Below are 26,082 nucleotides of genomic sequence, written 5' to 3' on the forward strand. Positions count from 1 at the left end.
AGTTGCTTAGACATGAATGCATGTGGGTCCTTGGAAATAATTTGTTTTTTCATCTGTAATACATAAAATATTTATCATGTAAGGGAAATGGGAAACATGCTGTTTTTTTTTTTTCAAACTTGTACCCATTGTAATCATTCACTTAAAAAAATAGGATGTAACCACATTGCTATTTTTATGCTGCTTGAAAGATTTTGCTGCGGTTTATAAACTGTAAGGGGAAACATCAAGGAATACAGGAGGAAAACATCACGAGGGATGTAAAGAGAAACATCAGGAAAAGAGTAAAGGAAGAAATAAAGAAGATAGAGAGACCCTGACATGTTGAAGGTGTGTGTGTGTGTGTGTATGAGTGTGTGTGTGTGTGTGTGTGTGTGCGCGCGCGCACGTGTGTGGTGTTTTCCTTTTCCACCGGCCCCAGAGAATTAAGTTTTGCCCTGCTCACCAGCCCCAGAGAATTTTTACTCACTGAGATAAAAAAAAAAATCAGTTGTGTGAACAATCTGACCCATGCCTTCCTGTCTGTTCCTGAGCTTGACAGCTGGCTTTATTGCAGTAAGACTTAATTGTGGCATATTGGTAATTCTTCTAAAAAATTACATGCCTGTTGCTGGCTTGTTTTTAGGAAACTTGGCACAGTCTAGTGTGACTGAGGAAGAGGAAACCATCAGTTGAGGAAATGTCCCTACCATATTGGCTTGTGGGCAAGACTGTGGTGTATTTTGGTGTATTTTCTTGACTGATGTTTAGTGTATGATTGACCTTCTCATTGGGGGTGGTGCCATCCTGGGCCTGGTAGCATTAAGTGTTATAAAAAGGCAAGCTAAGCAAGTCACGAGAAGCAGGCCAGTAAGCAGCACTGTGTTAGGAATTTTCTTAATGTGAGCTTTCTGCCAACACAAAAGTCCCAATCAATCCAAGTCACAACGAGCCAAATTAAAGGATATCCAGGTTTTAATGGGATTCTTGTGCTACCACGGTAGGTGTGAGTGTGTGGGGAGACACGACACGGGACGGAATGGGGACTATGAGGGGACTTTCAGGGGAGCAGTTTAAATAGACTGGGGGAGTGGTCAAGATTTTGGCGGGCTGCCTTGACCCTCCTGGGGGGTGTGTGTGTCAAGGTTTTGCCGGACACCTTGAGACTCCTCCGGGGAGGAGTCAAGGTTTGGTGGGCATAGAGGCAGGGCCTCTAAAGATGGAGGCCCAAGACCAGGACTTACACACAGTAATCAAGGATTAATCTTATAAACATTAATAACATGGATTAATCCTCTGTGGCTTCTGGTTCAGTTTCTGCCTCCAGGTTCCTGCCTTGCTGTATGTAGCTCCTGCTTTGATTTCCTCCAGTAGCAACCGTTACCTGGAAGTCTAAGGCGAAATAAACCCTTTTCCTCCAGAGGCTACTTTGGTCATGGTATTTTATCATAGCAATGGAAGTCCCAACTCAGAAATTCCTTGCCAGTTCATTATGCACCAACAAGTTAATGACAAACGAGGTACTCACTATGAGTTGTGATTGATCTGTAGAACAACAGACTGCATGTAAGAGACTTCTGCAAGTCAGCTCTGTTCCGTACAGCAGACATAAGAATTTCAGGGAAAGCGAGTGACAGGATGCTAGGTCCTTCAGACAAAGCTTCTTTGTCATTCATTCTTTATCCACAGCACCCACACTACCCCCCAAATTTATATCCCAGTGGAGAAAAGATATGGGACAATTCAGAAAACCAATAGAAAAGCAAGCGAGGTTCAACAGTTAGTAGCTCTATCCCATGGTATGTGGTAGCAACCGAAGCTGAACATTTATGCATCTGGCCCCATGTGTCCATACTTAGATTTATAATATACACACAGATATTTACTAAATGGCAAGCATTGATAGACAAAATAGGAAAGTTACCAATAGCCCACTGACAATGAAGTAGATTATTTCATTGGGATGTGTTCATTATGATAAAGCATATATCTTAATATCACAGATTAATCTTATAACATTAATAACATGGATTAATCTCATAACACTATATTGAGAGGAAGAAACAAGTCATGAAGTATTATATTTATATACAATACAGATCAAGTAAAATCATGCCTTGCATTTAGATGGTCGTGGGCGGGCATGTTCATAGCTAAGATTCCATGATGCCGCTGATTTCATTTCTAAAAATGTATGTAGATTATATATTCAGTCTATAGTTTCATAAAGTTGATCAAGCTCCAACGTTTACATGATTAACTATTCTCTGTGTATCTGTTATCTCTGATGAATAGTCAAACTGCAGCTCATGAACTACAATAAACAAACACAGAACAATGGAGGACTTCTGCTAAGCAGCAATGTGATCAAAGAGGCTTCTGAGGAGGCCATAAATAAGCAAAGGAACAAGGTGAAGAATGGTCCAGAAAGAGAACAATCTAGATAGAACATCAGAGGCTAACACTGTGGAATGAGGATGGCATATTCAGAAGGGTGGAAAATATTGCTAATCCAAAGAAGTTACACACATAATGAACCAGTAGGGGAGGGGCTAGATTGAGGAGGGCTTCCATGACGGGTACAAGCTGATGGATTCTTCATTTAGTTTAAAGGGACATTCTTCATCTCTTATGACAAATTTTGGTTTGATGTCTGCTTTTTCAGGAAAGAGTGTGCTATACCGGTGTGCTTTCTGGTTCTATGTGCTAGGAAAGATTTTTTTATATATATATCCTTTTGCCTCAATGTTGTGTTGTCTTCACAGTGCAGTTTACAAGCAATAGGTAGATGCATCTTATTTTTTAACCAGTCTGATAGTCTGTGTCATTTGTTGTTTCAAAACAGGGTTTCATTGTGTAGTACTAGCTCTACCAGAACTCACTCTGTAGACCATGCTGGCTTTGAATTCACAGAGGTCTGCCTGCTTCTGCCTCCCAAGTGTGGGATTAAATGTGTGCACCACCTCTGCCCTGCTAGTTTGTGTCTTTTGATTAGAGAATTTAGGACACTAATGTTCAGAGTTGTTACTAAAAGGTAATGTTTGGTCATTTCTTTCCCCTTTTTATAAAAAGGGATTCTTTCCACATATGATATATCCTGATTACAGCTTCTCCTCCCTCTATTTCTCCCAGTTCTTTTTTTTTAATATTTTTATTTATTTATTATGTATACAATTTCTGTCTACATGTATGCCTACAGGCCAGAAGAGGGCACCAGACCTCATTACAGATGGTTGTGAGCCACCATGTGGTTGCTGGGAATTGAACTCAGGACCTTTGGAAGAGCAGACAGTGCTCTTAACCGCTGAGCCATCTCTCCAGCCCCCATCCCAGTTCTTTTTTTTAAATTTATTTATTTATTAAAGATTTCTGTCTCTTCCCTGCCGCCGCCTCCCATTTCCGTCCCCTCCCCCAACCAAGTCCCCCTCCCTCGTCAGCCCAAAGAGCTATCAGGGTTCCCAGCCCTGTGGGAAGTCCAAGGACCACCCACCTCCATCCAGGTCTAGTAAGGTGAGCATCCAAACTGCCTAGGCTCCCATAAAGCCAGTACGTGTAGTAGGATCAAAAACCCATTGCCATTGTTCTTGAGGTCTCAGTAGTCCTCAATGTCCACTATGCTCAGCGAGACCGGTTTTATCCCAGGCCTTTTCAGACCCAGGCCAGCTGGCCTTGGTAGTTCGCGATAGAACATCCCCATTGTCTCAGTGTGTGGGTGCACCCCTCGCGGTCCTGAGTTCCTTGCTCGTGCTCTCTCTCCTTCTGCTCCTGATTTGGACTTTGAGATTTCTGTCCGGTGCTCCAATGTATTTCCCCCAGTTCTTCACTTTCTTTCCTAACAGGATCCATTCCCTTACCTTTCTGTCTCTTAGAAAAGAACAGACTTTTAAGAGATAAGAACAAGACATAAAAATATAAAATATAAGATAAATTTTAAAAAATCACATCAAAGTAGGATAAGGCAAAAACAAAACAAAACAGAAGGAAAAGAGCTCAAGAGAAGCACAGTTATCAGAGATCACTCATTCACTCACTCAGGAGTCCCATAAAAATACTAAACTGAAAATTATAATACGTATACTGAGGACCTGGTGCAGACCTATGTAGGCCCTGTTCTTGCTGCTTCAGTGTCTATGAGTTCCTAAGGGCTTCACTCAGTGCCCTTAAGAGGTGCACTTCTTCTCCTGGTATCCATAATCCCCTCTGGTTCCCACACTCCTTCACAGCCTCCTCCTCTGCTGGGTTCCCTGCACTCTGAGGGCAATGATTTGATGGAGACATCCCATTTAGGACTGAGTGTTCCTAGGACTCTCTCTCTCTGTGTAATGTCTGACTATGGGTCATGAAACCTAGAAGCCTGGAGTTCACCACATGACTTACAGGCACGTCTACAGGTGAGAGAGGGTCTCTTTTGGGCAACTCAGTCTGAGCGTCTTCCAGGAAACACAGCTGGTTTGCCTCTTCTAGGCATTTCTGCTGAGAGTATTTCTCAGCTCTTCTTACTACTTATGTAAGCTTGGGGAGGGAGGGGCCAGTGTATCTTGTAAGTTTCAGAGACTTCGGATATCTTTTGAATTGTTCACTTACTGAATTTTAAGGAGCCTCTCTTAGGACACCTTGAACATTAATGAGCTACTCTGCAGATTAGAGTTTGCCAGCTTGATTGAGAAACAAAATTACATGTATTTATCTCAGTGTAGAATCTCTAGAACCTGAATATTGAAGGAATTCTATACTATTTGAGATTATATACATACATACATACATACATACATACATACATACATACATACATACATAAAACCTATGTAGAGCATGGAGCATGCCCAAGGCATTGGCTTCAGTGTCCAGTACCAGAGAATGTAGACAATTTGCAATTCCTGTCTTCATATCTCCTGCTAATCCATGGTCATTAAAACCGATGTGCTCCATGAGATTTACTGCAGAATAAAGATGAATTGAATGCTGAACTTATACAACATCAACATAAGCCAATGAGAAACTGAAGATTTCCAAATTAAAATATATTATTGTCATCCAGATTTCAGTGTGCCGAAAATGGTATAGTTAACAATCCCTTAGTTGGTTTGTATCCAATGATGCAACTATGTTAGAACAAGGGATATAAAATATAAAAGGTGCCCGTATTTACCAAGACAATTTATTTTCATACCCAGATCATTTCATATTGATTTTAAAGGGAAAAAAATAATAAGGAAAACTTCAAGGCACTGGTCTTCAAAACTTGATGTGTAATTAGGTTGATAAAATTTAGTAGAGGAAGTATTTCATTGAGTCAAAACTAATTTTCCCAACAAGTAATAATGCCTTAGTGGAATTAAATGTTTCTATAAGAGAAATAATCATATGTTAAAACAATATTTGAAATACTATTAGAATTGTCTTTGTCATAGTCAGCTGGCAGAGTAGGTATCTCTGAATGAATGGTAGGGGGCATTTCCTTTATGGCAATGGGGTGTCACAGAAACAGGGTACAGCACAGCTCCTGGGAGATGTGCACCTTGTCAGCAGCAGAGCGTCTACTGAAGATACAACTGCATCCTTCCACCCAAAATAATTCATGGCTCAGAATATATGACGATTTCAAAAGTTTAAAAAAAAAAACCACTAGTACCTGATACATGAAAGATTTGCACCAAGCCCCACTGCACATTGTGTGCAATTCCATGATGGCAGGGGTGAAACCAGGAAAAGACTTCCTGGTTTCGTCACGTGTGTCAGAATCAGCACGCGTGTCAAAATTGCCACATGTGGCAGAACCGGCACACGTGTCGGAACAGTCATGTGTGCCAGAACCGGCACGCGTGCAGAAAAGCACACATGTGTCAAAACAGGCACACGTGCCAGAACCGTCATGTGTGCGAGAATCGGCACGCGTGCAGAAGAGCACACGTGTGTCAAAATCGTCACGCGTGCCAGAACCAGCATGCGTGTTAAAATAGTCACGTGTGCCAGAACCAGCACGCGTGTCAAAATAGTCACGTGTGTCAGAACCGGCACACGTGTCGGAACCGCCATGTGTGCCAGAATCGGCACGCGTGCAGAAAAGCGCACACGTGTCGAAATGGCCACGTGTGCCAGAACAGGCACACGTGTCAAAATCGACACGCGTGTCGAAATTGTCGCGCGTGCCAGAACCGGCACACGTGCAGAAAAGCACACACGTGTCAAAGTCATCATGTGTGCCAGAATCAGCACGCGTGTCGAAATTGCCACGTGTGTCAGAACAGGCACACGTGTCAAAAACATCACGTGTGCCAGAATTGGCACGCGTGTCGAAAATTGTCGCGTGTGTCAGAACAGGCACACGTGTTGGAATCGTCATGTGTGCCAGGATCAGCATGCATGTCGGAAATCGTCATGTGTGCCAGAATCAGCACACGTGTCGGGATCGTCATGCGTGTCAAATTTCTAGCGTGTGTCAGAATCGACACGCGTGTCAGAAAAACAGCACGCGTGTCAGAATCGGCATGGGTGCAAAAAAGCACACACGTGTCAGAAATCGGCTTCTGCATTGTCTTACAGTATACAGTATCATATGGTTAATACAGGACACTGGAGACGCATGGATGGCTGGTTATTAGGTTTTAGAAGTCTATCAATAAAATGTTAGGCAAAATTGTTGATACTGGTTTGATCGACTTGATACTTGTTACTATGTTTGCTACAGAATTTAATAATCGCACCTCAACCTTTAAAAATATGACCCCTTTACACAATAAAATACATTTTCTAGATAGCATCATTTGGGAAGTCACAAGAAGACTACTTCCCCATAAAGCCAATGGCTCATCGTTCATCTAAAATCTAACCAAGGTCATGTTCTCCTTCTCAAGGAGACTCGAGCTGATGAGGGGCTCCCTGTAATTTCATTCATGCTTGGGGCATTTTCTTCTTTTACATTTATGTCTTCATTTTCCTCGGTGAGGAATAAAGGAAAAATCACACCAAGACAAGGTTTTCTTAAAAATCATACATCATTTTAGGTGAATCATTTAACTTTCTCTGTGGTACACACTCAGAAGTCCTTCTCACAGTTTGTCCTTCCACCAGGGACCACTCAACGTTGGAACCTCTTAAAGTACACAGAAAAATAAAGCAAGTAAAACTCTAGTTACTTTAAGGGAGGGAGGTCTCCTCTCTTCCCTCAAATCCTCGCTGGCATCCAAACTTCGCTCTCACTGGAAGCCTCTGCCCTTGTGCTTGGCTGTGTTCATTCCCTTTATGTATTTCTTGCTTCAGTATCTTGAATTCCATAGTCATTTCCAAATGGCGTATTCACAAATAACTTGGGAGGTCGTCCAACGTGAGTTGAAGAGACCCTCAATTTGACTTATATGGGGGCAAGTCTTTGAAAATTGAATGTTTACAGTATTCTCAATTCAAAAAGGATATGCTGAGTTTTTTACATTTATATTATTGATGCTAATCTTAGCTCTCACTCCAAAGAGAGTTAGAGTTGGTTCTTAGCCAACTATGAGTGTGACCTTGGCCACAGAACAGATTTCCTCCCAAATGACACATTCCACCGTGGACAGGCTTACATAAACTCTTATGATCCCACAACAAAAGTTGCAAACCAATGCATTTACAAAACACATTGGTGAGGAGAGCAGGAAGGTAGATTACAGGAAAGTGGTAGAAACTTGTGCTTTCTGTTCTAGAAGTTACTTAGCTTGTGGAGAGCTCCTTCGGAGAAGACTATAAGTCAGGATTACACAGAAACATGGATAAATGTTCTCTTGGGGTGTGATTGCTATTTCTGATTTATGAACTTGACTGTATCTAAAATCACCTGAGACACACACTTAGGAGAGTCTCTGTGCATGCCGGTTGAGGACCAGCTACATGAGATGGCCCAGGGGGACACACTCTAGTTGTGCACTGCACCCTTCCGGTGTCTTGGACTGAAGAGATGAGAAGGCACACTGTGAATGTTGTTGAGGGAAAGGGGAGGAACAAGTTTAAGGTTATGAACAAGGAGAATGCAGACACCAAAGCACCAGTGTTTGTTAAAGCAATCAGCCCCATTAAAGAGAAACTTCTTGCTCTGCTAGGGTCATTGAGGAAGACAGCTTGGAGCAAGACCCCATCCTTAAAGCGCTCCCATTTGTGAAATGCGTTCAGTTGAGAACTAAGGAGTTCCCTGCTCCTGGAAAGCAGCTGTCTAGGGAAATGTTTCACCACAGTCAAGCTCACAGAAGCCAATGCAATTACTGTCTAAGGGTCCATCCTGAGGTGATGAAGAACATGGCAGTGTTTGTGTTAAGATTGTACCAATCAATACCATGTTCACTGGTCTGCATTTTTTTCTATAACGAACTTGTAGAACCTGATCTAATTGCTCTACCAGCACTGCTCTCCCATCTGAAGACGTGATGATTAGAGCCATTTGGTGCGCTGTCATACATGGAAGTGACTTTGGACAGAACTCTTTGGTGGCTATAGCCAGCACAGGTTCGGCCAGAGTCATGCAGCAATGCAGAAGGGAGAGGACACCTGTCCAGGGGTAAACCACCTGCAGGTCATTGTAGAGAAACAACTCATGGGCCAATGTCTATTCAAGTCAGTCCAGCAGCTCGTAGAGGGATTTGTGCTTTTCTGGATGGATACTTGTGAAATAATTGTCAGAAAAAATTAGGGACTGTGTAACACTGTAAGGGGAAACTTGGGGTTGGGATTTCTCATTTGCTTTCCCCTCATCTATAATGTAGGGAATAAAAGTTATAAAGCTTGTGTCTAAGGGCTCAGCACTGAATAGAAGTCATATATAAAAGTAATGCATCCATTATTCCAGATTGAGTTGGTGGAATGCATTCAATCATGGTGTTCATTCATCGTTTTCATTAAACCAGGTAGATGTCCAGATTAGAAAATAACTTCTATGACGAAATATCAAGAATCAATGCCAGCTCTCACTTGGGGGAAAGAACCACCTGGAAGATTGAGCAAAGCACCCTCCAAAGCACAAGGCACCTGGCTGATTAATGACCCAGAGCTTCCCCTTGGGGCTTGAGCAACCTCCTCTTGATGAAGGTCTGTTTTCACGTAGCTTCCCTACATGGCAGGAGTTTAAGAAGCCTGCTTCCCACTGCTGTCTCACTAGAACCTGGACTCGCCAGCTCGAGGTAGGATGCTGAACTGCTAAGGGGAATTCAGAGGGTCTGACTGGAGTCCTGAGATTCCTTCTCTGGGTGTCTCTGAAACTATTAGAAAGCTATTCAGGAGTCACTACCACGTGGGATACAAAGTGGTCTTTTCATGGCTGAGAGGAGCGAGGGCATGCATGCACTCTTTGGCAAGAACGCTGTTAGACAGCAGTATTTAGCTTGAAAACAGGGATCACCCAGTTGCCACCATTCTGCTACTTTTTAGAAATAACACCGGTCTCTCCCGTCACTTTCATGCTTAACTCTGACTAGTTCTGAATGGACGGCGAGGATTATGATACAAAGGGGAGGTGGCTGGACACCGCAGATGGTATCATCAATACTATACTGGCCATCGCAGCGGGAAGAGCAACTGAAGGGAGGAGCATGTGTGGAGATAGATGATGATAAAAATTGGTCTTCCTCTATAAATACAGCCAAAGTAATGCATACAGAGGAGCAAAAGGAAGAATAGAAGAAAATATTGACAGACACACCTCAGGAAGCTATGAAACACATAAGATCAGTACTTAGTCATAGGTAACGTTGCTTTCAAGACCATAAATCCGTCAAATACATGTACTGTAAAAAACTAATTGATTGCTGTGTTCCACTGTAATAACACACGTGCGTACTCCATCTCTAGATATCTTGAGACTGTCTCCCAGTCTTTACCCTGGTGTCTCTTCCCCAAACTCTGTATCTGAAGGTTCCTTATCAGCCGCTTTTGAATGAATCCAGCCCAATCCTCCCCGCACATCTGCCAGAGCCTGTGTGCAGGTATCTTGTGATGTGACCCTAGCCATGAAGAGATTCTCTGTCTTTAAAGTATCACCCAGGCCTATTTCCACCTGTGTTCTGACCCAGCTTGCCCTGGTTGAACTGGCTGCTGTCTTCTCTTTGTTCTGATCCAGCTTGCCCTGATTGAGCTGGCTGCTGTCTTCTTGGTTCCTAAAGCTACAGTTCCAAGAAGCCAACTCCCCATTCTGCTCAAATGTCTCCTGGTTTCAAGGTATCTCAGCACCAAATATTAGGTTGAGCCCTTCAGATAACGTCTCTAGGAGACAGGGCTGGTAATGACTAGCAAGTTCGCATTTTCTGTGTGGTGAGTAAGGAAAGCTTCAGGCATGCCTGCACAAGCCTTCTCTGGCTTAGTGAACATTCTGCTACATCTCTCCGTTCCTCCTTCTGTGATGCCGTGGGTCCTTGTATCTTTAACACCTTTGCCCTTTCCTTTTTTTATAATTTTTTTCAAAGCACATGTATACATGTTTAGCAAATATAATCCTTGGCTAACTGTTCCCCACTCAGAAATTAATAATCTCTACTTAAAACAAAGAGGTGCAATTTAATCCTTTTCCTGAAAATACATGAATTCCTAGACAAATGCTTATTCATGGGTTAATTTTAAACTCCAACTGAGCAGTCAGTGCTATGCTATTACTTTTGCTAAGAATGCATTAATAAAATTTATTTGCTAGAAATTTCCATTAGATCTACAATTAGATTTAATAGCTATCATTGATATATATATATATTTGCATTTCTTAAACTTTATCAAATTCTCCATAGGGAAACAGTCACGACCATGGGTATTTATAGATCACCAGAGCTAGACACCTTGCCTTGGACACAGAAGCACACAGGGCATTTCACTTCTGAGAATGTTCTAGAACCGTCCTTTGAAAGTGAGGCAAGAGTTGGAGATGGAGAGATGGCTCAGTAGTTAAGAGTACTGGCTACTCTTTCAAAGCCCTAGGTTCAATTCCCAGTACCCACAGAACAGCTCACAACTCTCTGTAATTCTAGTTGCAGGGGATCTGACAGGACACAGATATACATACAGGATGAACACTGATGTACATACAATAAAAATCAACAAATCGTTAAAACATGTTATTTTTTTTAAAAAAAAAAAAAGTAAGTGTAGCAGGAACAGTGGACAAGCTAAGCACATCTCCACCAATTTTCCTCCCCATGCAGGGCACTAGGAGTTAACTCTCAAAGGTCCAGGGGTCCTGGGCTCCTGAGAAAGCCTGTCAGAGGAGTTGGTCAAAACTGCACCTGAAGGAATAATATCTGTACTCACTCAAAGGGCACCTCCTTTAAGATATAGTGAGGTTCTTTGACCTTGAATGGATTTCGATGACACCTCCATTCCATGCTGTCCTGAACTTTGGCCCATCAGAGAGACCTTCCTTATTCCCATGGCTTCTTCCTTCTATGGAGAAGACCACAGGTAGTGAAACTCCTCTCACCGACTTCTGCCGTTCTTTTCAACTACAAACCCAACCATCTAGACAGGCACTAAGAGTCACAGCTGCAGCAGCCTCTGTTGTGGAATATTATTTTAACATGGGCTATATTCGTTTATGCTGTGGAATATTTGTTTAATGATGCAAAGATGTGTTGCCTTCTTTTATGTCGCATTTGTTTAACTCTGTGATTCTTTGCCTGTCTAAGACACCTGGTTGATCTAATAAAGAGCTGAATGGCCAATAGCTAGGCAGGAAAAAGGAGAGGCGGGATTGACAGGAAGAAAGAATAAATAGAAGGAGAAATCTGGGCAGAGACTGAGGAGTTGAAAAAGGAAGAGAAGCGGGAGCCTGGGGCCAGTCACCCAGCCATACAGCTAGACACAGAATAAGAAGGAAAGGAAAGATATACAGAAATAGAGAAAGGTAAAATCCCAGAGGCAAAGGTAGATGGGATAATTTAAGTTAAGGAAGTTGGCTAGAAACAAGCCAAGCTAAGGCAGGGTATTAATAAGAAAGAATGAGCTTCTGTGTATTTATGTGGGAGCTGGGTGTCGGGCCTCCCAAAGGGTTAAAAAAAAAAATCCTCCACATTTGCCTTGCTTCCTCCGTTCTAGCCAGTATAGTTGGAATAGGTGACTGTGTGGTGGTAATTGGAGATGCTACAACTCAAGATGGTCTAACCAGCTAGCGAATAGTGGAAAGGCCTGAACGTGACATCATGTAGTTGAAAAATCTTTGTTCATTCTTCACGGTTGTTTTTTTTTTTTCTCTTCTCATCTCTCCTTTTCCTTTTTTTTTTTTTTTTGCATCTTTACAATTTTTAGAAGACTGTAATTAGTGCTGGAAATTCAGGCCTTGAGCAGTGAAGAATGATGATCAAGAATGCAAGGTTAGCTGACTGCGAGAGAAGACAGGGTCTTCTTAGAGAAGAAACAAGAGAGACATCATTACAGGAGAGGCATGTCACCTCTGGTTTTGAGTAAGACTCTAGGAGCTTACATAAAACAGAACTGACTCACTGAATAGTTTGCTTATAATCCAGAAACAAATTTAATGACTATTAAATTGTCCTGAGAATTAAGGTGTCCTGAGAAAGCTGTTTTAGTAACATAGTCAAATTTGTGTCTGTTTACACTGTCAAGTTTTATTAAATAGCATTAAATTTTATTAGTTTTAACTCAGCAAATATTTTTTATTTACCCTGGTACTCATAATGATCGGCAATCATGTTTTTTTTTTTTAATTCCATTCCTATCTTAGTTGCTAATTAACTTTTAGATCCCATACCATAGTTCACATAATTGTAGGTTACAAAACAAGTCTAGAAAGGAACAAAAGTCTCAAGGATCTAAGGAGGCTTATAGAAGGCACCGTAGGTGTAAACAAAGTGTGTGCAGGTGCCCAGATGAGTCAGTAACAGCCCACTCTGAAAACTGCTCAGGCTATAGCCTGCCAAAGCACAAGGTGTGGTTAGTAGGCCAGGGGATGAACCACTGGAAGTTCAAGTAATATGTCAGCCAGGGTAACCATGCTGAGCTAGAGCTCTGGACAGTAACTCAGGAGGTAGTAGCTTATCAACTCTGGGAGGCAGACCCAGACAGTTGGATGCTAAGGCTTGTGGAAAGCAGTTGGGTACCACTGGTTCCCAGTGTTGAGTGTCTAGGAGCATCCTTAGTCTTTTAATGCAGTGTGCAGTATGATCTGAATCTCTACGTGAAACAAAACTCCCTAACTGGTGTACTTATGCAAATGCAAATTTGTATTTTCCTGGATTATTTTGAACTTGATTTTGTTGTCATATGCTTGCTATTTCTGTTCTCTTCAAAATATATATTTAAAGGGTGAATGGAAGATGATTTGGGAAAATCAGTAATCAACAAACAAAATCTATGTTTTTCTAAACACAAAACAAAGATTTCTCACTAAAATAATATTGACTGCCTGGATGAACATATTAATTTACAAATGGTCATGGCAAAAGCTCTGTAAGAGGAACTTCAGTTGGTAATGCTTTTAAATACAGTTTCTTTATGAGTGACTTAGAACCAGATTCACATAAAAGGAGACAAAGTACCTGATTTTTATCAACCTCACCATGAATTAATATTTAATACTTAGGGTTTTTTCACTTCATTGTCTGATAAAACATGACGTATGTTTTAGTACATACTAACAGGAATGTTTTCTACTTTTATCCCTCTGTATTTTGCCTCTTCTATTAGGATTATTAAAAATAACAAAGAGATATGTTATAGGAAAGTTAAGAAAAATTATTTCTCTGTTGTTTTTATTATCTTTCATTATCTAATTTTTGCTTCAGTATAAATGAGCTTTACTTTAGCTTAGTGTTTCAGAAACTATTTGACATTGTGAACTAGAAGATACAGGGACATCGAGTTCCTCAATGTCACTCAGTGTACTAAAGAAGAGGATATGTGTATTCCTGGATCCAAAAACAAACAAACAAACAAATAAAAAACCCATGAGAATCCATTCAAATAATTCAGCAGTTTTAAAGCTATTGATATTTTCCCATATCAATTAAGGAGTTCCTTTCGTTTGTAAACAGTGAAGATCCATAATAGAGCAGAAAGAAAAGTAGGGGAGAAAGCTCTGTTAGCAATGGATTTTGAACGGATCCCATTTGGATAGGCTAGAAACCCCCTGTCAAGCAGATCTGCCTTCTGACTGGGCAGTGACTGAAGAGACGACTGTGTTATTGGATGCAGCCATGCTGCCTGTATCACAGGTCACTGCATCCGTGACCGCTATGCCCAGGAACCCAAAGTACTGCATGCTAAGTAGAGATTCTAGGGACCGCGATCTGAGAATTCTATCCCCAAGGTGTCATGCAAGAGCAAACAGAAAGGAATCCTTAAAGTATTTACACCTAACATAAGAGCCTTCTCCAGAGTACAAAGTTGTGTGATAGGGCAGGACAGAGCCGACCCTTACAGAAAGCTGTCTTCAATGGCTGGTTATTCTGATGTCCCAGACTTATTCATCAATGTGTAATAAACCAAACTGCAAAAAAAAAAAATTTTTTTTTACTTAAAAACTTGGTCATTGCCTCCCATTTCCCTCCCCCTCCCCCAATCAAGGGAGGCAGAAATCTTTAATAAATAAACAAATTTAAAAAAGAAAAAAAAATAAAATCTCTAAAATTGCAAAAAAAAAACTTGGTCATATGTTCATCTCATAAAAATTTCTTTAGATGATTAGATGTTTCACAAGTAACATCTGTATAAAACATTAACATGTAATTTTACTATCAGGAGAGAAAAACATGAATTAATGACATTAATTTAAAGAAGTAATGAACTACACTAGATGCAAGATAGAATGAATATCGGATAGTTGCCAAAGTCATAGAAAATTCAGCATGAAGTGATAAGACTCAAGAATTATGTAGAACATGGGTCAAAATATAAGGAAAAACAAAAATATAAGGAAGTACCATTATTGATGCTTACATCTACTTCTTTCATCCAGCTTAGTTTAGATTCATGATGATCCATCAGAATGGATGAATTTGAGTTTAAACTTTGACTCGTGTAATGTCTTACTGCAAATAGTCAAGCCAGAAATCAAGAGGGTTTTGAAGTGAACATTATTTCCCCTAACCTATATTGCTTGGGCCACAGCTAATGTCAAGTGATTCACAAAAAAACCACAAACACAGATAATAGTTGACTCTCCAACTCTTTATCTCTACAGCCCACGGAGCTGCCATGCACTGTGGAAATGGAGTCTATTTACCAGAACTCCACTGATTTCATCCTGCTGGGCCTCATCACACACCCAACATTTCCAGGGCTGATCTTTGCTGTGGTCTTCTCCATCTTTGTGGTGGCTGTAACAGCCAACTTGGTCATGATTATGCTCATCCGTGTGGACTCACGTCTTCACACACCCATGTACTTCTTGCTCAGCCAGTTGTCCATCATGGATACGGTTTACATCTGTATCACTGTCCCCAAGATGCTCCAGGATCTCCTGTCCAAAGACAAGACCATTTCTTTTCTGGGATGTGCACTGCAAATATTTCTGTATCTGACCCTGATTGGGGGAGAGTTTTTCCTGCTGGGCCTCATGGCTTATGATAGGTTTGTGGCTGTGTGCAACCCTCTACGGTACCCCATAATCATGAGTCCGAGAGTGTGTTTGCTTATGGTGTTGGGGTCTTGGGCCGGTGGGTCTTTGGATGGATTCATGCTGACACCTGTCACAATGAGTTTTCCCTACTGTGGATCTCGAGAGATCAACCACTTTTTCTGTGAGATCCCAGCAGTGCTGAAGCTATCCTGCACAGACACATCGCTCTATGAAACCTTGATGTACGCATGCTGTGTGCTGATGCTTCTCATCCCGATCTCCATCATCTCAGTCTCCTACACGCGCATCCTCATCACTGTCTACCACATGAGCTCTGCCGAGGGCCGGCGGAAAGCCTTCGCCACATGTTCCTCCCACATTATAGTGGTCAGCATCTTTTATGGGGCAGCCTTCTATACCAACGTACTGCCCCATTCCTACCACACCCCTGAGAAGGACAAGGTCGTGTCGGCCTTCTACACCATCCTCACTCCCATGCTGAACCCCCTCATTTACAGCTTAAGAAACAGAGATGTGGCTGCAGCTCTAAGAAATGTCCTGCGGAAACAAGGCTTCTCCCGCAGATTACAAGTCGGGCACGTGCCTGGGAAATACTAGCAGGATGGAGCCAACACTCCGGTGTGGATGCTGTAATCTTACTATAAAATACACTCTTTGTTCCCCTCAGCATCAGTTTAATCATCTAAAGCTTACCACCCAGCAATAGCTCTCTGTTGTACTCACCAGTTAAAAATGAGATATGAAATCAAAGGCAGAGAGATCCAGCATCACTGACTTTCCTGTCTGAATTCAGCAGCAGAGTATGTCAGCATTTTCAGCCAAACTGCACTGTGAATCTTCCCAGGCAAGATGAGCATCCCTCTGGAGCGCCCTGTACTGGTATCTTTATGTGTAGCATTTGACCATATGTTCTTTGTGTTGGTATTAATTATGAACATCTTTGGGGGGTGGAGCCTACAAACAACCCATGCTAATTTATATTCTAAAGCTGAATAATCTCAGTCCTCCTTGCCAGCTTTTTAATGCAAAAGTGCCAGGAGTGCTTTCCAAGTCTTTGAGGATTTAATTTTAAATATAACATCAAACATTAAACATTAATTAAACATTTTTTAATGATGAGAATGTAATTTTATTTTAAGAATCAGAAAACCAGGTGCCTGATTTGCTGCATACATAAAAATCTCAGTCGTATGTTTACCTAAATAACATCTGCATACTACACATGCAGGTTAATATGCCAGTGTGGGTATGGGTAAGGCTCTACTGCTAGATTAAGAGATACAAGCAATCAATGGTTATTGAGGAAGGGAGCATTAGTATTCTCATAGTACAAGCTTACCAATATATTATACAATCCCATGTGGTCATTCTTAAACATGCATACATACAAGAAGTTGACTCAAAAAATTATATATATATAAAGTAACACCAAGAGAGGAAGTCATAAATAGGGGGACATGGGAGTCTAGGGCCCTGGCACAGCCACAGTCTGTGTTGATGTTTATGACTTCTGCCACTGCCAAAGACAGTGAGACTAGGGATGAACAGAGTGTGTCCCACACCTCACTGGCTGCAACACAAGGGAGAACTGGACCTGTCCCCCTACCGTCTGCATCACTAGGGAGAGTGGGCAGCCCTCCCTTGCCAAGGAAACACAGTAGAGCTGATCTCCTTGACTGGGATGCAGGTGAGCCAGCCCTGAAGGGATGAGAGCGGGAGAGGTAGGACCACTATCTGTCTGTCACATGGTGGCATGGGCAGGGGAGAGATGCACCCCTCTGCCCCTTGACACCTACAGGAGGGAGGAAAACACTTCCTGGGGTCATGAGAGTGGGTGAGCCACCCCTGGCCCTCATCAGCTGCAGCACTTGGGAAAGTGGGCCTTGCACCCCATCTGGGAAACACAAAAGAGTTGAGCCTGTGGATGGGGACACTGGTGACCTGGTCCTATGAACATGCATGAGAGACCTGGCCCCACCCTTCATCTGCTATGTGGTAGGGGGCTGACAGGAAGATGCTCTTGTTCATCCTCCACTCCCTGATGCCTCGGGTAGGTGGAAGAGCTGGTGCTGAGGCCCTAAGAATGGGAGGACTTGTCCTGTCCCTCACAAGTTGTAGCACTTGGGAGAAAGGACCCTATACCTCCACTCAGGCAACACAGTAGAGCTGACCCTGTTGGCATGGGGTGCAGGTAAGCTGACTCTGGGGGCATAAGAGCAAGAGAGCCAACTTTGACCCAATCTGCCATGTGGTGGCATGAGCAAGGGAAGAGGCCCTCCCCTGTCACCTGTGTCAGACAGGAGAGCTGGCCTTGGGGACATGAGAGTGAGAGAGCTGGCCCTGCACCTCACCAGCTGTAGCATTGGGGAGAGCTGGCCCTGCACCTCACCAGCTGTAGCATTGGGGAGAGCTGGCCCTGCACCTCACCAGCTGTAGCATTGGGGAGAGTGGGCCCTGAATCTCACCTGGGTAGCAAACAGTAGAGCTGGCCTGATGGTGTGGGTGCAGGTGATCCAGACGCGAGGGCATGAAAGCAGAACCATCTCCACTCCTTGCCACCTGCTGTAGTGGGGTTGGTAGCTAGGGCAATGTTAGAGGCCTCACCCTGGTGGTTTGATGAGGGAAACCTGGCGGGATGATCAACCCAGCTACAACCCAAGGCCCAGAACCAGAGCTATGAATTAGTTCACCCCAACATCCACCTCATCTGGGAACTGCTGGAGCATGTGAAGAGGCCAGACCTGCAGGTAAAAAGCTGCAGAATTTCCATGACATAGGTCAACTACAGGATATTCAAGAGGAGTCCCAGTGAGGACCCAGTATCGAGAGTGTAGCAGAAGCCAGAGGCCTTGAAACAGACAATGACTCACAGCAATGAACACTTACAACTAAAGGTAAGTGGACTAAAGGGTAAACTGTGTGACTCACTGTGTCACACCACAGTTCCTAGGCTGAGACTCTTTTTTCTTTTTGTATGTTAGTTTATTAATTTGTTTCTGTTTTGTTTTTCTTTAAATTTTATTTTATTTGTGAGGTGAAGGTTGAAAGGGCAGAGGGCAGATTTGAAGGGACAGTGAAATGAATGGGATCAGAACACAGGATGTAACTTTCACAAAGAATCAATAAAAATCAATAAATAAATATGTGAATATATTATATGTGCATTTAATGAACTTACAGCACTTGGAGTGATAAATCTCTCCCAAAAAGCCTTATACTATTTATCAAAGCTCCAGTGGCAGGCAGACTTGCTTGGGGGAACCCAAGGGATTTCCAAAGGGCATAGGATATTACTGTTGTCCTTATTGTCCACCTAGAACTTGAAGGTAAAACATTATTGCTGAAGAAATCACATAGTTTTGACACTGGTGTTAGAGAAATTAAATTGAAACTTGTAGTGAGAGAGGGCCTGCTTTTCGTCCCGGCCACCTGGCTGGCTTAACCCCCGAAATAATCACACAGAAATTGTATTAATTAAATTACTGCCTGGCTCTTATTGGCTAACTCTCACATCTTGATTAACCCATTTCTATTAAATCTGTGTATCACCATGTGACTATAGCTTACCGGCAAGGTTCAAACCTACGTTCATTGCAGGCAGGAGATTCATGGCATCTGCCTGTCTGTCCTTCTTCCCAGCATTCTGTTCTGTCTTCCTCACCTATCTAAGTTCTGCCCTATCAAAAGGCCAAGGCAAATTATTCATATCTATATCATATCCCCCTTTAGATATAAAAGAACATTTATAAACAATATTTGGGAATATGGGCATAGTTATTTCTCTCTAAACTGCTTCATGCTGAATGGGGGTGCTGTTATTCAGGTCTTTCATGGCGTATCCTGCTCATCTCAGTCGGCAGTTGAATGAAGTAATTTTTTGAGGGTGTTCACAGCAACCTTTCAGGAAGGCGTGGTCTATCAAACCATACTTGCCTGGAGGCAATCCATAGGTACTCATCTTCTGTGAAAACAAAAGAAGAACCTCTTTTCCAAAGCATCATATCCTTAGACCCAAACTCTGAAGACATAATACTTTTATAATATACATGGTGGTTTAGCCTAGCAGCCCATAAAATGAAATGTCTCTCTGTACTTAGCTCCTTCACAGTCAAAAAATTTAAAGAAAACACAATAATACATAGAATCCAGACTCTTTGTGAATTTTCCATTTTTATGTGGCTTATTTTTCTTTTTTTAATCTATGACTATCTGTACTCTGTCTCTTTAAAGACTTTACCCCCTTTTTAAACATTAACTTTATTTTATGACTTCCTATACTCTTTTTCTTCTCTCTCCCAAGCCTACGTACTTTATCTAATAATATGGCCTATTTAGAGGTCTTTTATGTCTGAATCTGTCCTATTGCATTGTCCTTAATTCTCTACTGTCTTGAAGAGCTTTTAAAATGCTAAGCAGCTTGGTTGTGGCTGCTCTAGAGGTTGGCTCCACCTCTCTCCAATTTCTAAATGGTAGACATACCATTTCTGCTAGCTCTGGGGCCGCCAGGTAGGAGCCACACTCAGCACTTTAACTCTGAGAATGAGCGTGCAGTCTATAAACTCTTTTTTTTCCTGAGTTACAGCCAAATCTGGCACACAGAGCACTGCACAGCCTGGAATCATCTGTGTATGGCGGCAGAATCCACCATGCTCTTGTGTATGGCGGCAGAACCCACCATGCTCTTGTGTATGGCGGCAGAATCCACCATGCTCTCCTGCTTGTGCATGCCGACTAATGACACCATGGCCCTGGACAGAAGCACAGGTCACTTAGATCTCTATGGTCCTGGCATCAGCACGGCCTTTAGATACTAACATGGCCTTACATGGTCACAAGATCCCAGTCATCCATGTTGCCCTTGGTAGCAACACAGGCCATGGTTATCAATACAGACCCTGACTGCAGTTGGACCACAGACCAAGACATGGTCCTTGTTATCAGCCAGGACTGGGCTGTTACTATGGTCCTAGCTGGCATTGCAGGTCACTCAGATCTGTATGGGCACCGTGACTGCACGGCCCTTAAACAGCAACATGGCTTCAGGTGGCATCCCAGATCCTGGGCATCCACATGGTCATTCATAATGGCCTTTGGAGGAAACAGAGACCCCAGGCTACAGCAGGACCTTGTACCTGGACATGGCCACTGGCAGCAGAATACCCTGAATGTTATCAGGGCCCTATCTGGCCAAGCAAGTCACCCAGATCTTCACGGGCCCAGTGGCAGCATTGCACTTAAACACCAATATGTCCCATGTAACAGCCCAGTCCCTGGGCATCTGCTTGGCCTTCAGTGGTAACAGGGGCCACACACATCAGTGTAGACCCTGGTTGTGGTAGGAGCATGAACATAGATATGACACTTGGCACAGTTTAGGTCCAGATGTCTCTATGGTCCCTTGTGGCAGCACAGACCACCAAGCTCTGTATGGCCTTGGTAGCAACATGGCCCTCAAATAGAAACATAGCCTTAGGTGTCAGCCCAGACTATAGGACTCTGCACAGCCCTCTATGGCAATAGGAACCACTGACATAAACACAGAGCCTGGTTGCAGCAGGGCTATAGATCCTGACATAGCCCTCAGCAGGAGCTTTGACTTGGACATCACTATGGACCTGGGTGGGAGTGCAGACCTCTTAGTACAGCATGGCCCCTGTAGGGGCACAACTCATAGATGCCAACACAGTCACAGTTGTTAACCCAACCTTTGGATATTCATAGGGCCCTCAGTGGTTACAGGGGCCACAAATATGAATATGTGATTGCCTCTGCTCTCTTCCTTGGTATTTTTCTTCAGATTTAAATTGGGCTTGTTTATTTGTTTTTAATATTCGGTAGAAGCTGTTCACTTTCTAGTTAGGTTTACTCATAGATATTTTATTTTATTGAGGCCAATAGTGATGGCAGTGTGTCCATGATCTCTTGCTCAGCAGGTTTGTTATTGGTATATGGAAAGTTTAAAAATCTTTGTAAGTTGATTCATTCACACTTTGATAAAATGTTAGTCATTTCTAGACATTTTCCAGCAGAATGTTTGGAGTCTCATGTATAAAACGTATCTTCAAACAGGAATAATTTTAGTTCTTCTCCCATTTTATTTCATGTAATTTCCTTCTCTTATGCTCTAGCGAGTACTTCAAGCGCTATACTGAAAAGGAGTGTGGAAAGAGGACAGTTCCATCTTATTCCTAATTTTAATGAGATTGCCTCAAATTCCTCTCTACTTAAGACGATACTGGCTGTGGATTTTCTTGTATGTAGGCTTTATTATGTTGGGGTTTAATCTAGTCCTACTCTTTCTATGACTTTTATCTTAAAGACATATTGTATAGCATGAAAATCCTTTTCTGCATCATAGATAATATGACATTTGTTTTTAAATCCAATTATGTGATTTTGAACCATGCCTTCATTTCTGGGATAAAACTAACCTGGTTATAGTGGATTATCTAGTTGGTATTTGCTTGTGTTTGATTTGCAAGTATTTTATTAAGAATCTTAGAATCTATGTTTATGAGGGATATTGGCTTGTAGTTTTCTTTTTTGCTCCATCCTGCTAGTATTTCCCAGGCACGTGCCCGACTTGTAATCTGCGGGAGAAGCCTTGTTTCCGCAGGACATTTCTTAGAGCTGCAGCCACATCTCTGTTTCTTAAGCTGTAAATGAGGGGGTTCAGCATGGGAGTGAGGATGGTGTAGAAGGCCGACACGACCTTGTCCTTCTCAGGGGTGTGGTAGGAATGGGGCAGTACGTTGGTATAGAAGGCTGCCCCATAAAAGATGCTGACCACTATAATGTGGGAGGAACAAGTGGCGAAGGCTTTCCGCCGGCCCTCGGCAGAGCTCATGTGGTAGACAGTGATGAGGATGCGCGTGTAGGAGACTGAGATGATGGAGATCGGGATGAGAAGCATCAGCACACAGCATGCGTACATCAAAGTTTCATAGAGCGATGTGTCTCTGCAGGATAGCTTCAGCACTGCTGGGCCCTCACAGAAAAAGTGGTTGATCTCTCGAGATCCACAGTAGGGAAAACTCATTGTGACAGATGTTAGCAAGAATCCATCCAAAGACCCACCGGCCCAAGACCCCAACACCACAAGCAAACACACTCTCGGACTCATGATTATGTGGTACCGTAGAGGGTTGCACACAGCCACAAACCTATCATAAGCCATGAGGCCCAGCAGGAAAAACTCTCCCCCAGTGAGGGTCAGATACAGAAATATTTGCAGCGCACATCCCAGAAAGGAAATGGTCTTGTCTTTGGACAGGAGATCTTGGAGCATCTTGGGGACAGTGATACAGATGTAAACCGTATCCATGATGGACAACTGGCTGAGCAAGAAGTACATGGGTGTGTGAAGACGTGAGTCCACACGGATGAGCATAATCATGACCAAGTTGGCTGTTACAGCCACCACAAAGATGGAGAAGACCACAGCAAAGATCAGCCCTGGAAATGCGGGGTGTGTGATGAGGCCCAGCAGGATGAAGTCAGTGGAGTTCTGGTAAATAGACTCCATTTCCACAGTGCATGGCAGCTCCGTGGGCTGTAGAGATAAAGAGTTGGAGAGTCAACTAATTATCTGTGTTTGTGGTTTTTTTGTGAAGCACTTGGCATTAGCCATGGCCTCAGCAATATAGGTTAGAGGAAAGAATGTTCATCTCTAACCATCTTGATTTCTGGCTTGAATATTTGCAGTAAGACATTACACGAGTCAAAGTTTAAACTCAAGTTCATCCATTCTGATGGATCATCATGAATCTAAACTAAGCTGGATGAAAGAAGTAAATGTAAGCATCAACAATGGTACTTTTAAAAGTTTTTCCTTATATTTCGAACCATGTTCTACATAATTCTTGAGTCTTATCACTTCATGCTGAATTTTCTATGACTTTGGCAACTATCCAATATTCATTCTATCTTGCATCTAGTGTAGTTTATTACTTCATTAAATTAATGTCATTAATTCATGTTTTCCTCTCCTGATAGTTGAATTACATGTTAATGTTTTATACAGATATTACTTGTGACTAAAGGAATTCTTGTGGTATGAATATATGACTAAGTATTTGAGTAAAAATTGTTTCTTTTTTGCTATTAGGTTTACTACATATTGATGAATAAATTTGGGACATCAGAATAACAAGCCATTGAAGACAGCTTCCTGTGAGGGTCAGCTCTGTCCTGCCCTATCTCACAACTTTGTACTCTGGAGAAGGCTCTTATGTTAGGTGTAAATACTTTAAGTATTCCTTTCTGTTTGCTCTTGCAAAACACCTTGGGGATAGAATTCTCAGATCGTGGTCCCTAGAATCTCTACTTAGCACGCAGTACTTTGGGTTCCTGGGCATAGCAGTCTTTCTCACGGATGCAGTGATCCGTGATACAGGCTGCATGGCTGCATCCAATAACACAGTCATCTCTTCAGTCACTGCCCAGTCAGAAGGCAGGCAGATCTGCTTGACAGGGGGTTCCTAGCCTATCCAAATGGGATCCCTTCCAAATCCATTGGTAGCATGGCTTTTCCCGGTACTTTTCTTTCGGCTCTATTATGGATCTTCAGTGATTACAAATGAAAGGAACTCCTTATTTGAAATGGGAAGATATCAAAAGCTTTACAACTCTTTGGAATTATTTGAATGGATTCTCATGTTTTTTTTGTATCCAGCAATACAAATGTCCTCTTATTCAATACATCAGTGACATTGAGGGATATAACGTCAACTCTTATTATTAGATCATGGCGTGTCATTTCAGGAAAGAGTTTCCAAAGAACAAGTTTATACAAAACAACAACCCCTCTAGATGTACCTGTGTCTTAAGTGTGCAATAGTCAAATAGATTCTGAAACACTAAGCTAAAGTAAAGCTCATTTATACTGAAGCAAAAATTAGATAATGAAAGATAATAAAAACAACAGAGAAATAATTTTTCTTAACTTTCCTATAACATATCTCTTTGTTATTTTTAATAATCCTAATAGAAGAGGCAAAATACAGAGGGATAAAAGTAGAAAACATTCCTGTTAGTATGTACTAAAACATACGTCATGTTTTATCAGACAATGAAGTGAAAAAACCCTAAGTATTAAATATTAATTCATGGTGAGGTTGATAAAAATCAGGTACTTTGTCTCCTTTTATGTGAATCTGGTTCTAAGTCACTCATAAAGAAACTGTATTTAAAAGCATTACCAACTGAAGTTCCTCTTACAGAGCTTTTGCCATGACCATTTGTAAATTAATATGTTCATCCAGGCAGTCAATATTATTTTAGTGAGAAATCTTTGTTTTGTGTTTAGAAAAACATAGATTTTGTTTGTTGATTACTGATTTTCCCAAATCATCTTCCATTCACCCTTTAAATATATATTTTGAAGAGAACAGAAATAGCAAGCATATGACAACAAAATCAAGTTCAAAATAATCCAGCAAAATACAAATTTGCTTTTGCTTAAGTACACCAGTTGGGGAGTTTTGTTTCATGTAAAGATTGAGACCATACTTCACACTGCATTAAAAGACTGAGGATGCCCCTAGACACTCAACACTGGGGATCAGTGGTACCCAACCACTCCCCACAGGCCTTAGCATCCAACCTTCTGGGTCTGCCTCCCAGTGTTGATAGGCTATACTACCTCCTGAGTTACTGTCCAGAGCTTTAGCTAAGCATGGTTACCCTGGATGACATATTAATTGAACTTCCAGAGGTGTAGCCCCTGGCCTGCTAACTACATCTAAAGCCCGTCTTGTGCTTTGGCAGGCTTTAGCCTGAGCAGTTTTCAGAGTGGGCTGTTACTGACTCATCTGGACACCTGCACACACTTTATTTACACCTATGGTGCCTTCTGTAAGCCTCCTTAGATCCTTGAGACTTTTGTTCCTTTCTAGACTTGTTTTGTGACCTACAATTATGTGAACTATGGTATGGGATCTAAAAGTTAATTAGCAACTAAGATAGGAATGGAATTAAAAAAAAAAAACATGATTGCCGATCATTATGAGTACCAGGGTAAATAAAAAATATTTGCTGAGTTAAAACTAATAAAATTTAATGCTATTTAATAAAACTTGACATTGTAAAAAGACACAAATTTGACTATGTTATTAAAACAGCTTTCTCAGGACAACGGATATCAATAAATTGGTTTCTGGATTTTGAGTGAAGTATTCTATTAGTTAGTGCTGTTTTATATAAGTTCCCAGAGTCTTACTCAAAACCAGAGGTGACACTCTTGTGTAATGATGTCTCTCTTGTTTCTTCTCTAAGAAGACCCTGTCTTCTCTCGCAGTCAGCTAACCTTGCATTCTTGATCATCATTTTTTATTGCTCAAGGCCTGAATTTCCCTCACCAATTGCAGCTTTCTAAAAACTGTAAAGATTAAAAAAAAAAAAAGGAAAAGGGGAGAAGAGAAAAACAACAGTGAAGAATGAACAAAAACTTTTCATCTGCATGATGTCATGGTCAGGCCTTTCTGCTGTCAGCAAGCTGGCTAGACCACCTTGAGTTGTAATGTCTCCCATTGTCACCACACAGTAACCTATTCAAACTATAC

At 41.9% G+C, this 26,082-nt stretch overlaps 2 protein-coding genes across 2 annotated transcripts; one reads left to right on the forward strand and one right to left on the reverse strand.

Moving 5' to 3' along the window:
• The first annotated feature begins 15,148 nt into the window (after window positions 1–15,148).
• On the forward strand, window positions 15,149–16,117 carry LOC126512649 (olfactory receptor 2T2). The gene has a single exon (XM_050160526.1). The coding sequence runs from the start codon at window positions 15,149–15,151 to the stop codon at window positions 16,115–16,117; it is 969 nt and encodes a 322-aa protein (XP_050016483.1).
• A 5,959-nt stretch (window positions 16,118–22,076) lies between these two features.
• LOC126512651 (olfactory receptor 2T2-like) lies at window positions 22,077–23,045 on the reverse strand. The gene has a single exon (XM_050160528.1). It carries the CDS (start codon window positions 23,043–23,045, stop codon window positions 22,077–22,079), a length of 969 nt encoding a protein of 322 aa, XP_050016485.1.
• Between the last annotated feature and the right edge of the window lie 3,037 nt (window positions 23,046–26,082).

Source organism: Alexandromys fortis, unplaced genomic scaffold, assembly GCF_014885135.2.
Source record: "Alexandromys fortis isolate MF-2015 unplaced genomic scaffold, M_Fortis_MF-2015_v1.1 scaffold_116, whole genome shotgun sequence".
NCBI classification, from domain to species: Eukaryota; Metazoa; Chordata; class Mammalia; order Rodentia; family Cricetidae; genus Alexandromys; species Alexandromys fortis.